Source organism: Salmo trutta, chromosome 1 (assembly GCF_901001165.1).
Source record: "Salmo trutta chromosome 1, fSalTru1.1, whole genome shotgun sequence".
NCBI classification, from domain to species: Eukaryota; Metazoa; Chordata; class Actinopteri; order Salmoniformes; family Salmonidae; genus Salmo; species Salmo trutta.
Genome location: NC_042957.1, coordinates 40604226 through 40618268, shown reverse-complemented (window position 1 = coordinate 40618268; position 14043 = coordinate 40604226). Strand labels below are relative to the sequence as shown.

The window sequence follows — 14043 nt, the reverse complement described above, 5'->3', positions numbered from 1 at the left end:
TCTCAAAAAAAGATTACAGATTACATCCCAACATCTGAGGAAACTGTTGCAATCAAGACATTCCGGTTTACTATTTGTAAGGCTGTACAAATTTAATTAAATGCCCCTTTTTACTTTTCTCAACAAAAATACATCTGAAAAATATGTCTTCATGTTTCCAGTAGAGATAGACAACTTCCACTCGGATTAAGTCTGAACTATGCTTCTTCTAGCCTCCACAAGAGGCTAAAATCGATTGATTAAGCCGTTAGGTGTTGAACTAAGGATGCTATGATATTTTAAGACTTGTCTACTACATTGTAAAAACTTTGCTTGCTCGCCTCACTTTTCCAAAAATAAAATCCGTTAAACATTTTATAAAATGTTCAATTTGACATTTTCTAAAAATGTTTTAATTTTAAATGTGGAGGTTGTGTAGAAGATCAGTGTGGAAAAATCCTAAAATAATATTTAAAAGGAAACTTTAAGGCAACAAAATCTGAAACCTGTGCTGGCTTTGAATTCTTTAAGAAACTATATCACTTTTGATAAATAGGGTTTTAAATTAGCATACTACAACTCCCCGACACACAATATTAATTTTAAACTCTGGGGCCATCTAGTGACTTAAAATGTTGCTACTACTCAAGACAAAAGAAAAAGAGAGCCATACCCATGGTTTTGTTGAGTAGAAACACAAGGTAGACTTTATTTTGATGGTGTTCAAAACCTAGATAAGGTCTGTCATTACAAAACAGGTTCCCCACACAGTTGTATATCACAGAGATTGGAATGGTACATACACTCTGACAGAAAGGCATCAGAAAAGACTGGACCTACAATAGAGAACAGACACTCACGTTAAAGCAAACTCCCCCATACACGCACACACTGCATCCAGCCATCTGCAGAAACCAGACAATTTGCCACCACCTGGTTTCAAAAATCAACATCTCTGTCTTTAACAATACTCTGGAAAAAAAATATATGGCTCATTTTTTTTTTCTACATCAGCTTTTTTAATTATTAATCGATTCTCTATTTAGACTGGAAAAATATGTTATACGTACTTAAATCTGTGACCATTTCATCATTTGTTTCTCTAAACTAAGCTCATTTCAAATACTTACTGTAAATAGGTTTTATGGCTGCAGGTTTTGAATGTGTTATAATAACAGCTATAACGTTCAGCATCATGTATTCAGATAAGAATATTAAACACCCAAAAACATGAGACCTCATGATAGTGACATTCACTCAGGTCTCCTATGTAGGGACTATGAACACACTCCTGTCTCCACGGTCTCCCACCCACCCCCTAAAGCTCGCCCCCTGAACCCCTATTCGCTTAAGTTTGCAACCGTGTTGGGAGCAGTGATGAAGCACATACAAAAGACAAATCTTAAAATAGCCATTTAGCTTCTCTAAGTGCAGCACAATCAGAAACGTTATTTTCAAGTCATTATTTCCCCCCCTCATATTTTTTATACATTGAATATCACAAAAATCTTTTCTCAGTTAAGAAAGTAAATGTGAAAGGATAAATTCTTTGATCAGACAAAAAGGTTTAGCAATATACTGTGGCCACATTTTAACATCCCAAAATATTCTTAAATTGAAATATACGTTTTCTGCCAAAGGACAATTGCTGGCATTTGAAATAGTTTTACTGTATATAAATTGAACATACGGATGAGGTTTCTTTTTTTGTTGCTATTTTCTCAGACCCCTCCTCCCCGTCACCCCCAAGCCCCTCCCTGACAGTTCTGAGACGGCCTTGAAACCGTTACGGAGTACAAAATGGAGTCCTGTGTCATTTGGCACTTGTGACAACCTCAACACCCTCCGTGGTATCCATGGCAACAACGGGGTCTTCATGGTCCGCGGAGATAGCGGTGCTCTTCTCCTGGTTGTCGTGGTGATTGTTGTTGTTGTTGTTGTTGTTGTTTTGGGCAGCGTTCTGGAGCCCGTGGCTGTTGTTCTGCACCAGTGCTGCCGCATCGCTCAGCTTCAACTCATCTAGCTTTTTCCACAGCTCCTCCCTCTCCTGCTCCTTCTTCTTCTCCCTGGACACACACACACACACACACCAATTTCAGACCTTAGGTACAGAGCGGGACTGAAGGACTGACTGTCCTCGAAAATGGGTAATTAACAGAGGTAATGTAATCCAATGTATTATGTGTTATACAAAGCAAACAAGCCAGAGTTGTTTCCCAACTCTATCCCTTACTATATATTGTACTAGTTTGCTCACACTGTTTGTTTAGACTGAAGAACTAAAATGAATATATGAACTGGAGGAGCTCACTCACCGCTGTCTGTCTGATTTGTAGGAGGCTGTCAGCTCATCAAATAGCGTGCTGTTCATCTCCATCAGGGTTTTCAGCACATTGTAGACCAGAGCTACAATTGTCCTGGAAACATACAGGGGATAATGGCATCAGAATTAAACACATCCGGAGATGAGCCAGAATTAAACACATCCGGAGATGTTCACTGGCTCTCACTCAATCCTACAGTAGCAATGCTAGGATTGGATAACTAGAAAAACACAAACTTGTATTACGCCCTAATAAAGCAATACCATTTTGTCATACATACAGTTAGAGGGATATCGCAGAAAACTTAAAACCCCAACCATAGTTAAGAGTTCAGTATTAAGCATTGCGTTGTTACTTGTTACTGCTTTACCCTGAGGGCAATGGGTTGAGAACCTGAGAGTGGAGTACGTACGGGTTCCAGTGTTCTTTGGAGATTCTGTACAGGCTACCAAACATGATAGGCAGAATCTTGTCGATGTTCTCCTCAATGAGGCTCAGGATATACTCGTTGTTCCAGAAGTAGAGGGCTCGCTCTGCTACCTGTTGGGATCAAGAGGAAATGAGCTGGGCTGGCAGTCTTAACAAATGACAGTAACATTAAGTTCACCCATTTTTACATGTGGCCTTACTTTCACTGTTTCTGTGCTGGTAGTTTATTCCCAAAATCGTTTTATAAATATTTTGTTTCGTTACAGCGAAAATTGGCTGTCACATTTTGTTGAGTCATCACTTACCATTGACTGTAATTGAATATGCAAATATGTCTAAAGTATTCAGACCCTTTGCTATGAGACTCAAAAATTAAGCTCAAGTGTATCCTGTTTCCATTGATCATCCTTGAGATGTTTCTACAACTTGATTGGGGTCCACCTGTGGTATATTCAATTGATTGGGCATGATTTGGAAAGGCACACACCTGTCTATATAAGGTCCCACAGTTGACAGTGCATGTCAGGGCAAAAACCAAGCCATGAGGTCAAATGAATTGTTCATAGAGCTCTGAGACAGGATTGTGTCGAGGCACAGATCTGGGGAAGGGAATCAAAACATTTCTGCAGCATTGAAGGTCCCCAACAACACAGTGGCCTCCATCATTCTTAAATGGAAGATGTTTGACACCACCAAGATTCTTCCTAGAGCTGGCCGCCCAGACAAACTGAACAATCGGGGGAGAAGGGTCTTGGTCAGGGAGGTGACCAAGAACCCGATGGTCACTCTGACAGAGCTCAAGAGTTCCTCTGTGGAGATGGGAGAATTTTCCAGAAGGACAACCATCTCTGCAGCACTCCACCAATCAGGCCTTTATGGTAGAGTGGCCAGATGGAAGACACTCCTCAGTAAAAGGCACATGACAGCCCGCTTGGAGTTTGCCAAAAGGCACCTCAAGGACTCTCAGACCATGAGAAACAAGATTCTCTGGTCTGATGAAACCAAGATTAAACAGCTTGGCCTGAATGCCAAGCGTCACGTCTGGATGAAGCCTGGCACCATCCCTACGATGAAGCATGGTGGTGGCAGCATCATGCTGTGGGGGTGTTTTTCAGTGGCAGGGACTGGGAGACTAGTCAGGATTGAGGCAAAGATGAATGCTGCAAAGTACAGAGATCCTTGTTGAAAACGTGCTCCAGAGCACTCAGGACCTCACACTGGGGCGAAGGTTCACCTTCCAACAGGACAACGACCCTAAGCACACAGCCAAGACAATGCAGGAGTGACTTTGGGACAAGTCTCTGAATGTCCTTCAGTGGCCCAGCCAGAGCCCGGACTTGAACCCAATCGAACATCTCTGGAGAGACCTCAAAATAGCTTTGCAGCAACGCTCCCCATCCAACCTGACAGAGCTTGGGAGGATCTACAGAGAAGAATGGTTAAAACTCCCCAAATACAGTTGTGCCAAGTTTGTAGCGTCATACCCAAGAAGACATGAGGCTGTATCTGCTGCCAAAGGTGCTTCAACGAAGTACTGAGTAAAAGGGTCTGAATACTTGGAAATGTGAAAGCCGTTTTTTATTTTTAATAAATTAGAAAAAGTTTCTAAAAAACTATTTTTGTATTGTCATGAGGTATTGTGTTATAGCGGGTGCAGCGAAATGCTTTTGTTGCTAGCTCCTAACAATGCAGTAACATGTCAAACAAGTACACAACAAAATAAATAAATACACAAGAAATGTCGGAACGAATCCAATTAACACTAACAGTAATCCAAATGCAATCTATACGTATATACGATTAGTGGCCAGTTTATTAGGTACGCCACCCCGTTCACTGAAAATGGTTCGCTCCTACAGACCGTGAGTCACGTGGCCGTGGCTTGCTATATAAAGCAGGCAGACAGGTATCGAGGCAATGAGTTACTGTTCCATTTTATTGTTAGAACGGGCAAATTAATGATCATCGGTGCCAGGCGCGCCGGTTCCATTATCTCAGAAACGGCCGTCCTCCTGGAGAATGACAAGAATCGTACAAGCTAACAGGCGGGCCAGAAACAGGCAAATAACGGCACAGTACAACATCGGTGTGCAGAATGGCATCTCGAAATGCACAACTCGTCGGTCCTTGTCACGGATTGGCTATTGCAGCAGATAACCACACCAGGTTCCACTCCTATCAGCTAAACAGAAGAAAGGGCTCCGGTGGGCATGCGATAACCAACACTGGACAATTGATGAGTGGAAAAACATTGCCTGGTCCGACAAATCCCAGTTGCATCAGGCTGATTGCAGTCAGGATTTCATGGCATCCTGCCTGGTGTCAACGGTACAGGATGGTGGCGGTGGCGTAGGGAGTGTTTTCCTGGCAGATGTTTGGTCCCTTTGATACCAATTGAGCAACATGTCCCCGCCCCAAAGAATTCAGGTTGTTCTGGAAGCAAAGGGGGGGGGGGTTCTGACCTGGTACTAGATGGGTGTACCTAATAAACTGGCCACTGAGTGTACACCGGATTAATTTACACAAGATATACTAAGAATAACATGTATAGTAGTAGATATATTAGTGAGCTACTGTATGTCAAGGATCCAGGATATAAATAAATATGTGGCATGTATAAACAGTAACTAAAATGCAATGTAGTAGAAATACACTGCTCAAAAAAATAAAGGGAACACTTAAACAACACAATGTAACTCCAAGTCAATCACACTTCTGTGAAATCAAACTGTCCACTTAGGAAGCAACACTGATTGACAATACATTTCACATGCTGTTGTGCAAATGGAATAGACAACAGGTGGAAATTATAGGCAATAAGCAAGACAACCCCAATAAAGGAGTGGTTCTGCAGGTGGAGACCACAGACCACTTCTCAGTTCCTATGCTTCCTGGCTGATGTTTTGGTCACTTTTGAATGCTGGCGGTGCTTTCACTCTACTACCACTAGAGTGAAAGCACCGCCAGCATTCAAAAGTGACCAAAACATCAGACGGAGTCTACAACCCACACAAGTGGCTCAGGTAATGCAGCTCATCCAGGATGGCACATCAATGCGAGCTGTGGCAAGAAGGTTTGCTGTGTCTGTCAGCGTAGTGTCCAGAGCATGGAGGCGCTACCAAGAGACAGGCCAGTACATCAGGAGACGTGGAGGAGGCCGTAGGAGGACAACAAGCCAGCAGCAGGACCGCTACCTCCGCCTTTGTGCAAGGAGGAGCAGGAGGAGCACTGCCAGAGCCCTGCAAAATGACCTCCAGCAGGCCACAAATGTGCATGTGTCTGCTCAAACGGTCAGAAACAGACTCCATGAGGGTGGTATGAGGGCCCGGCGTCCACAGGTGGGGGTTGTGCTTACAGCCCAACACCGTGCAGGACGTTTGGCATTTGCCAGAGAACACCAAGATTGGCAAATTCGCCACTGGCGCCCTGTGCTCTTCACAGATGAAAGCAGGTTCACACTAAGCACATGTGACAGACGTGACAGTCTGGAGACGCCGTGGAGAACGTTCTGCTGCCTGCAACATCCTCCAGCATGACCGGTTTGGCGGTGGGTCAGTCATGGTGTGGGGTGGCATTTCTTTGGGGGGCCGCACAGCCCTCCATGTGCTCGCCAGAGGTAGCCTGACTGCCATTAGGTACCGAGATGAGATCCTCAGACCCCTTGTGAGACCATATGCTGGTGCGGTTGGCCCTGGGTTCCTCCTAATGCAAGACAATGCTAGACCTCATGTGGCTGGAGTGTGTCAGCAGTTCCTGCAAGAGGAAGGCATTGATGCTATGGACTGGCCCGCCCGTTCCCCAGACCTTAATCCAATTGAGCACATCTGGGACATCATGTCTCGCTTCATCCACCAACGCCACGTTGCACCACAGACTGTCCAGGAGTTGGCGGATGCTTTAGTCCAGATCTGGGAGGAGATCCCTCAGGAGACCATCCGCCACCTCATCAGGAGCATGCCCAGGCGTTGTAGGGAGGTCATACAGGCACGTGGAGGCCACACACACTACTGAGCCTCCTTTTGACTTGTTTTAAGGACATTACATCAAAGTTGGATCAGCCTGTAGTGTGGTTTTCCACTTTAATTTTGAGTGTGACTCCAAATCCAGACCTCCATGGGTTGATAAATTGGATTTCCATTGATTATTTTTGTGTGATTTTGTTGTCAGCACATTCAACTATGTAAAGAAAAAAGTATTTAATAAGATTATTTCATTCATTCAGATCTAGGATGTGTTATTTTAGTGTTCCCTTTATTTTTTTGAGCAGTGTATTTAATGAAGCTGCCAGTTGAGGACTTGTAAGGGGTCTGTTTCTCAAACAAGACACTCTGATGTACTTGTCCTCTTGCTCAGTTATGCTCCGGGGCCTCCCACTCCTCTTTCTATTCTGGTTAAAGCCAGTTTGCACTGTTCTGTGAAGGGACTAGTACACAGCGTTGTATGAGATCTTCAGTTTCTTGGCAATTTCTCACATGGAATAGCCTTCATTTCTCAGAACAAGAATAGACTGACGAGTTTCAGAAGAAAGGTCTTTGTTTCTAGCCATTTTGAGCCTGTAATCGAACCCAAATGCTGACGCTCCAGATACTCAACTAGTCTAAAGAAGGCCAGTTGTATTAGTTCTTTAAATCAGCAAAACAGTTTTCAGCTGTGCCAACATACTTGGAAAAGGGTTTTCTAATGATCAAATGGCTTTTAAAACGATAAGGGTATGCTGGAGATGCACTTTTATTGAGGCCCTTTGCCAACTTCCTTTCCACAAGGAGCTAAAAGTAAGTTGGAAGTCAAGACTGTACCTGGAAGTGGGGGTTGGCCACACATCTGGAAATCTGCTTGAACAGGGGCTCTTGGATCTTCTTGAACTGGGTGGGCTCAATGACATCCAGGATCTCCTCGATTTCCCCTAGGTACATCACCTAGGTACATCACAGCACACAGATGCTCAAGAGATGCCGATACACTTTTTTTTTACAAGTATCTGCTCCAGTGTGAGGTGTAATCTGGCAGTCATAACAGAGAAACAGCCAGACAGACATACCTCCTTCTGGCTACAGGTTTTGGGCCAAAACTTCAACAGCCCCCGAATCACCTGAGGATTTAACAGATGACATTTAGTTCCAAGGAAGAGCCTTTCATTTTATCTGTCTGTCTTTAGTCAACAAACCAACGGTAATGTACATAGGACGATAGCGCTGCAGTATTTGACATGCTATTTACCTTGGTACAATATGAGCTATTGATGATTTTGAAAAAAATAAATGTTTGAGGAAGCTAGCACTGTTTGTTCCCTATAGGAAACTGGAATGAGCGTTACACCGAGGCCTGTACTCTGGAGCGGGATCGATTTGGAGGTGGAGGGTCCGTCATGGTCTGGGGCGGTGCGTCACAGCGGACTGAGCTTGTTGTCATTACAGGCAATCTCAACACTGTGCGTTACAGGGAAGACATCCTCCTCCCTCATGTGGTACCCTTCCTGCAGGCTCATCCTGACATGACCCTCCAGCATGACAATGCCACCAGCCATACTGCTCGTTCTGTCAGTGTTCTGCCATGGCCAGCGAAGAGCCCGGATCTCAATCCTTTTGAGCACATCTGGGACCTGTTAGATCAGAGGGTGAGGACTAGGGCCATTACCCCCAGAAATATCCGGGAACTTGCAGGTGCCTTGGTGGAAGAGTGGGGTAACACCTCACAGCAAGAACTGGCAAATCTGGTGCAGCCCATGAGGATGAGGTGCACTGCAGTACTTAATGCAGCTGGTAGCCACACCAGATACCGACTGTTACTTTTGATTTTGACCCCCCCTTTGTTCAGGGACACATTATTCCATTTCTGTTAGTCACATGTCTGTGGAACTGCATTTATGTCTCAGGTGTTGAATCTTATGTTCATACAAATATTTACACGTTAAGTTTGCTGAAAATAAACGCAGTTGACAGTGAGAGGACGTTTCTTTTTTTGCTGAGTTTAGTTGCGGAGAGTTCCTGTAATCCTAGATTCAAATCATTCAGGCAAGAAAAAACATCACCCAGATAGACCAGTCATGTGAGAAACTCGTCATCATGCAAGCGGTCAGACAAGCGACAATTATGGTCAGTAAATAAAACTTTAAGCTCGTCTCTCAATTAAAAAAAACGGGTCAATACTTTGCCCCTTGATAACCAGCGCACTTCTGTATGTTGTAAAAGCGTTACATGGTCACTGCCCATATCATTGCAAAGTGCAGAAAATACACGAGAGTTCAGGGGTCTTACTTTAACAAAGTTAAGCATTTTCACTGTAGTGTCCAAAACGTCTTTCAAGCTGTCAGGCATTCCCTTGGCAGCAAGAGCCTCTCGGTGGATGCTGAGGTGTACCCAAGTGGCGTAAGGAGCAACTGCTTGCATGCGCATTACCACTCCACTATGTCTCCCTGTCAGTCCATTTATATTTTCTATTCTGGTTAGAGACAGTTTGCGCTGTTCTGTGAAGGGACTAGTCCACAGCGTTGTACGAGATCTTCAGTTTCTTGGCAATTTCTCGCATGGAAAAGCCTTCATTTCTCAGAACAAGAATAGACGAGTTTCAGAAGCAAGGTCTTTGTTTCTGGCCATTTTGAGCCTGTAATCAAACCCACAATTGCTGATGCTCCAGATATTCAACTTGTCTAAAGGACAGTTTTATTGCTTCTTTAATCAAAACAACAGTTTTCAGCTGTGCTAACATAATTGCATAAGGGTTTTCTAATGATCAATTAGAGTGATGGTTGCTAATAATGGGCCTCTGTACGTCTATGTAGATATTCCATTAAAAATCATCAGTTTCCAGCTAAAATAGTCATTTACAACATTAACAATGTCTAGACTGTATTTCTGATCAATTTGATGTTATTTTAATAGACAAAAAAGTGTGCTTTTCTTTCAAAAACAAGGACATTTCTAAGTGACCCCAAACTTTTGAACGGTAGTACACACACACACACACACACACACACACACACACACACACACACACATATATATTACTTTTTCTTATGGGAACCTAGTGTCTCCATAGTAGAATGTAAGGAATGTTAGTTAGTTAGAGTACCGGCTCGGTGAGGGTGGGGTCCTTCTCCAGGAACTGGACAACACAGTAGGCCAGCTGAAAGGACAAAGAACAGGCAAGTGAGCTTACGTACTTAATGTTAACAGACACATTCCAATGTGGTGTGTACTATACACCAAGTGTATAAAACATTAGGAACACCTTCCTAATATTGAGTTGCACCCCCTTTTGCCCTCAGAACAGCCTCAATTTGTCAGGGTATGGACTCTACAAGGTGAAAAGCGGTCCACAGGGATGCTGGCTCATGTTGACGCCAATGTTTCCCACAGTTATGTTAAGTTTGCTGGATGTCCTTTGGGTGGTTGAACATTCTTGATACACATGGGAAACTGTTGAGCGTATAAAATCCAGCAGCAATGCAGTTCTTGACACACTCAAACCGGTGCACCTGGTATCTTCTACTATACCCTGTTCAAAAGCCCATTCACCCTCTGAATAGCACACATACATGTCTCAATTGTCTTAAGGCTTAAAAATCCATCTTTAACCGGTCCCCTCCCCTTCATCTACACTGATTGAAGTGGATTTAACAGTTGACATCAATAAGGGTTCATAGCTTTCCCCTGGTCAGTCTATGTTATGGAATGTTTTGAACACTCAGTGCATACAACACTATCAGAGCTTTCAAGTGTATAATACGGCCTCTAGATGGCACTAGTATCCAAGGCTTTTTTCAGAGCACAGTTCATTTTAGCTCATGAGTTATGCTTACACAGGCTTCTTTCTACATCACCTACTGTTCAAAAAGACTGACCTGACAGAACAAACGGGTAGTTAAGCTAATTACTATGTCATAATATTGTATAACATTTGACCTGTAATTCATTTTAAACCCACATAATACCAGTTACATGTCTCAGATTAGATAGAAGAGCGGTTGTCTACTGAGAGAGAGCAGTTAAAGCAAATTGTTAAAATGTGTTATTTATTGATCTTGTATTAGGCGTTTGGTTACCTGTGCGTGGAACAGGGCCAGCCCTTTGCCGGTGTGCATGGGGATGAGCACCTTCATCAGGAACTGCTTGTGTTCCGCCTTCAACGGCAGTGCAAAGCCATTGATGATGCTGCAGATATACAAATGCAACACTCCAATCATCGCCTTGAGAGGCAAACACGCATGCATGAGAGACTGTACACACACACACACACACACACGGGTGGGCGGCCTGAGAGGCAGAGAGAGATGAGTATTCATAGGTAGAACCAGGGAGACATTTCACTGTGGAACAAAATAACAAAGCTTCACTTTTCTTTTAACAGGAAGCGCCCCCAGCTGACCTTAACTCAAATAGTTGAAAAGGACAGAGGTCAGCAGTGTGACTGAGATTGCCAGAATTCTGTGGTGTTAAGATGTTAACAGCAGAGCAGCCTTTAGAAACACTCTAGGGAACCTCTAGTGTAGCAATATGAGTAAATCAGGTAAAATGGAGATATTATGGCATATGAGTGTACAAGGTTTCATGTCCTAGTTCCACCTAATACAATGTCATGTGCTTGCTGTGCTACTGCAGTTTTGTGCAACATGCAGCTAGAGTCAAAGATGCTTGATAACATTGCTATATGTTGATGCTGTCGATGCATGCTTGAAATCACACCACAAAAACCTCTGGACTCACCTCCCCAGTATCTCCAGGAGCTCGGCCACTCCATTGAAGTGATCGGTCTCGTAGATGAACCTACCAGAATCAGACAACACAAACACACACCATTATCAAACTTCAAATGACTACACAGAGACTACCGGAGCGTATGGTTCTGATTGGACACAATGGAGCAGAGAGAGACAGTGCATTAGGAAGGCTAAAATGGCACCCTCTGCTGACTTTGATGCTCACTGAGTCGAATCACAACATGTAAAAAGCTGTGAAATGTGCTCAGCCACTGTAGCGCTCCTAACCCAACTAACCCCCCCACCTCATTTGCAGAAAGCAGAGCAGCCCAAACAGAGCCCCCCCACCCCCCCCCCAAACAATGATTATTTTTTTGTTGAATGACCCATTTTGGGCTGTCTGGAAGCCGTTGGTACTGCCCTGCCAGTCAGACCGTGCAGTGGGCATGGCGGCTCGAATGGAGCACTTGAATGCCCTCCGATGGCATTTTTAATCCTGGCGGCAGATGGTCAGCGTTGAGTGGGCCCCTCCCTCAATCAACAAGGAGTAAAGCGTTTCTCTGTAACCACAGCAACAGGACTCTCTGCTGTGCTTCTGTGTATCAAGATTATTATTTTTTTTTACTATACTTGAGTAACGTGAATGGAGGTACAGTTTTGCTAGTGGTCGTCACTTGAGATGAGACATTATGTTTAGGGTTAGGAGTGGAGCCCGAAGGATTGAGAAAAGCTCAACATCATTGCAATCCAAAATAATGACTCTACTGTCATCATAGTACTGCATCTAGAAAGTCTGAAACTATCCTTTATGAGAATCCCATTTGACTTTTGACCCTATGACCAAAGGACATTTCCTCTGCACTGACAACAGATGTGCTGTGGGGTCTGACATAGATAGTCTTGATAATTTCCCATCTATCAGTTGTCCCCAAGCCGCTGCTGCTGTTTCTGTCTGAAAGAGCATGGCTGGGAAAGCCTGCCAAGGAAACACTCACAGCAGCACAGTTCCCCTTCTCAGCCAGGGCATTGACAGAAAGAAGAGGGGAAACTAACTGACAGGTGTGGGCTTTCAGAGACATACGGGTGGTTCCGGTTTGAAAGGAGGTGGTGGTCAGTGGTGGCATTGTAAAAGGAGCCAACTGGAGAAAAACACAAGGGTCGTATTCATTAGGCAACAAGTGGAGGAAAATTGACTGAAACACAGCGGGACTACCTGAACTCTTCCAATGAGAAATGCTCATTTCTATTACGTTGCGAAACGTTTTGCTACCGTAGGCCCTAATGAATACGGCCATGGACTTTTTATGGGCTGAGCTGCGGGGGGTTTGAACCCAGTTTTAAGGATCCCTGTGTGGGTCTTTGAAGGATGCCCTGCTGTTTGTTCCGGTGAACGAGGGGCGCTTCACTATTCACTCACCGCAAGAAGATGTTGTTGATCTGCTTCCTGATGAAAGCCCGCAACCCCAGGAACTTCCCGTAGATCCGATGCAGGACAGTCTTCAGGAAGTCCCTCTCCCGGGGGTCCTCACTGTCAAACAGTTCCAGGAGCTGCCATGGACAAAGAGGAGACAGAAAAATAGGACATCAACTTATAGGCTATCTTCCCAGTGTCATTCTCAAAGCTTAGAATAGAAAGTTTTGTTCCTGACTGGGCTGTCTCTCTCCATGATGACAGTGGTGTTTCGCTTTGATTTGATTTTCTAGACGCTGTGCAAAGGCTGTCTGTTACCAAAATTGTCAATAGAAACAAATAGAAGCCTAAACATACAAAAGGTCCAAGTCACACCAACAGAGGGTGGTATAAAAAGAAAATAAACATAATTTAAAGACAGTTTCAACTAAAGCTTACAACCTCTATCACCAAATGCAACACATATAATCCACTATATGACTGCTAGTAGTCATCTGAGCAAAGAGTGGACATAATCAAATAATATTGCAGCCATCAACCACTTTTATAACATGCACATGTAGACACCATATTGTATATAGATACAAAGCCTTGGCATAGAAAAAGGCTATTTCCATCCTTCAGTATGATGAGTCATTAGTACTATAACGTTACTCTTCGTCTTTCTATGGGGTTGCCAGCACCACAATGACAGGGTTGCCATTCCAGCAGAGAAGTGCCACAATTACAGTCCTGCCTTCCTCCCCCAGCCTGACACCAAACGCAGCACACTCCCCTGTTGCAGACACAAAGATACTACGAGGCTTCATACCAATACTCTCAGGGTTTCCTTTGCAATGTACTTACTGTAACCCTGCACTGATTCGACAGGACTGCTGGCCTACAAGCAACACGGGAAAATGTTTCTGCTTCATCCATGCCATGCTGCTTAGCCTAACTCCATCAAGTCTGTTTAAATCAGCGAGCACAAGGAAATAGGCCATAGGAAAGGATGCTGCTGCTTGGTATTATTGGGATGTGTCCCCTTCCAGGCTATGATTCAGCTATGCAGGAGGCCAGGGTCAATATTCAATCACCATCAATGATAATCAAGACCCGACCAGTGGGATTTCACCCAGAGGCTAATGCAGTTTGTCCTGAACTAGACCTTTGACATGTCTGTTATGTTACAGCAGCATTAGGAGCTGAGCGGACCGTGTTCATCC

The 14043-nt window shown here is 44.0% G+C and overlaps 1 protein-coding gene across 2 annotated transcripts in view; it reads right to left on the bottom strand.

Annotated features, from left to right (window-relative positions):
- Window positions 1–658: 658 nt before the first annotated feature.
- The window catches only part of LOC115195884 (serine/threonine-protein phosphatase 2A 56 kDa regulatory subunit alpha isoform), a 128374-nt gene continuing 114989 nt past the window's right edge, over window positions 659–14043 (bottom strand). For both annotated transcript variants that reach the window (XM_029756218.1, XM_029756228.1), the window contains 9 exons: window positions 12845–12975; window positions 11435–11494; window positions 10774–10882; window positions 9801–9854; window positions 7771–7821; window positions 7529–7648; window positions 2716–2843; window positions 2295–2396; window positions 659–2045 (listed from right to left, as the gene is read on the bottom strand). In XM_029756218.1, coding sequence (XP_029612078.1) covers window positions 1793–2045; window positions 2295–2396; window positions 2716–2843; window positions 7529–7648; window positions 7771–7821; window positions 9801–9854; window positions 10774–10882; window positions 11435–11494; window positions 12845–12975 — 1008 coding nt within the window. In that variant the 3' untranslated portion in view covers window positions 659–1792. The remainder of the gene's footprint in view (window positions 2046–2294; window positions 2397–2715; window positions 2844–7528; window positions 7649–7770; window positions 7822–9800; window positions 9855–10773; window positions 10883–11434; window positions 11495–12844; window positions 12976–14043) is intronic.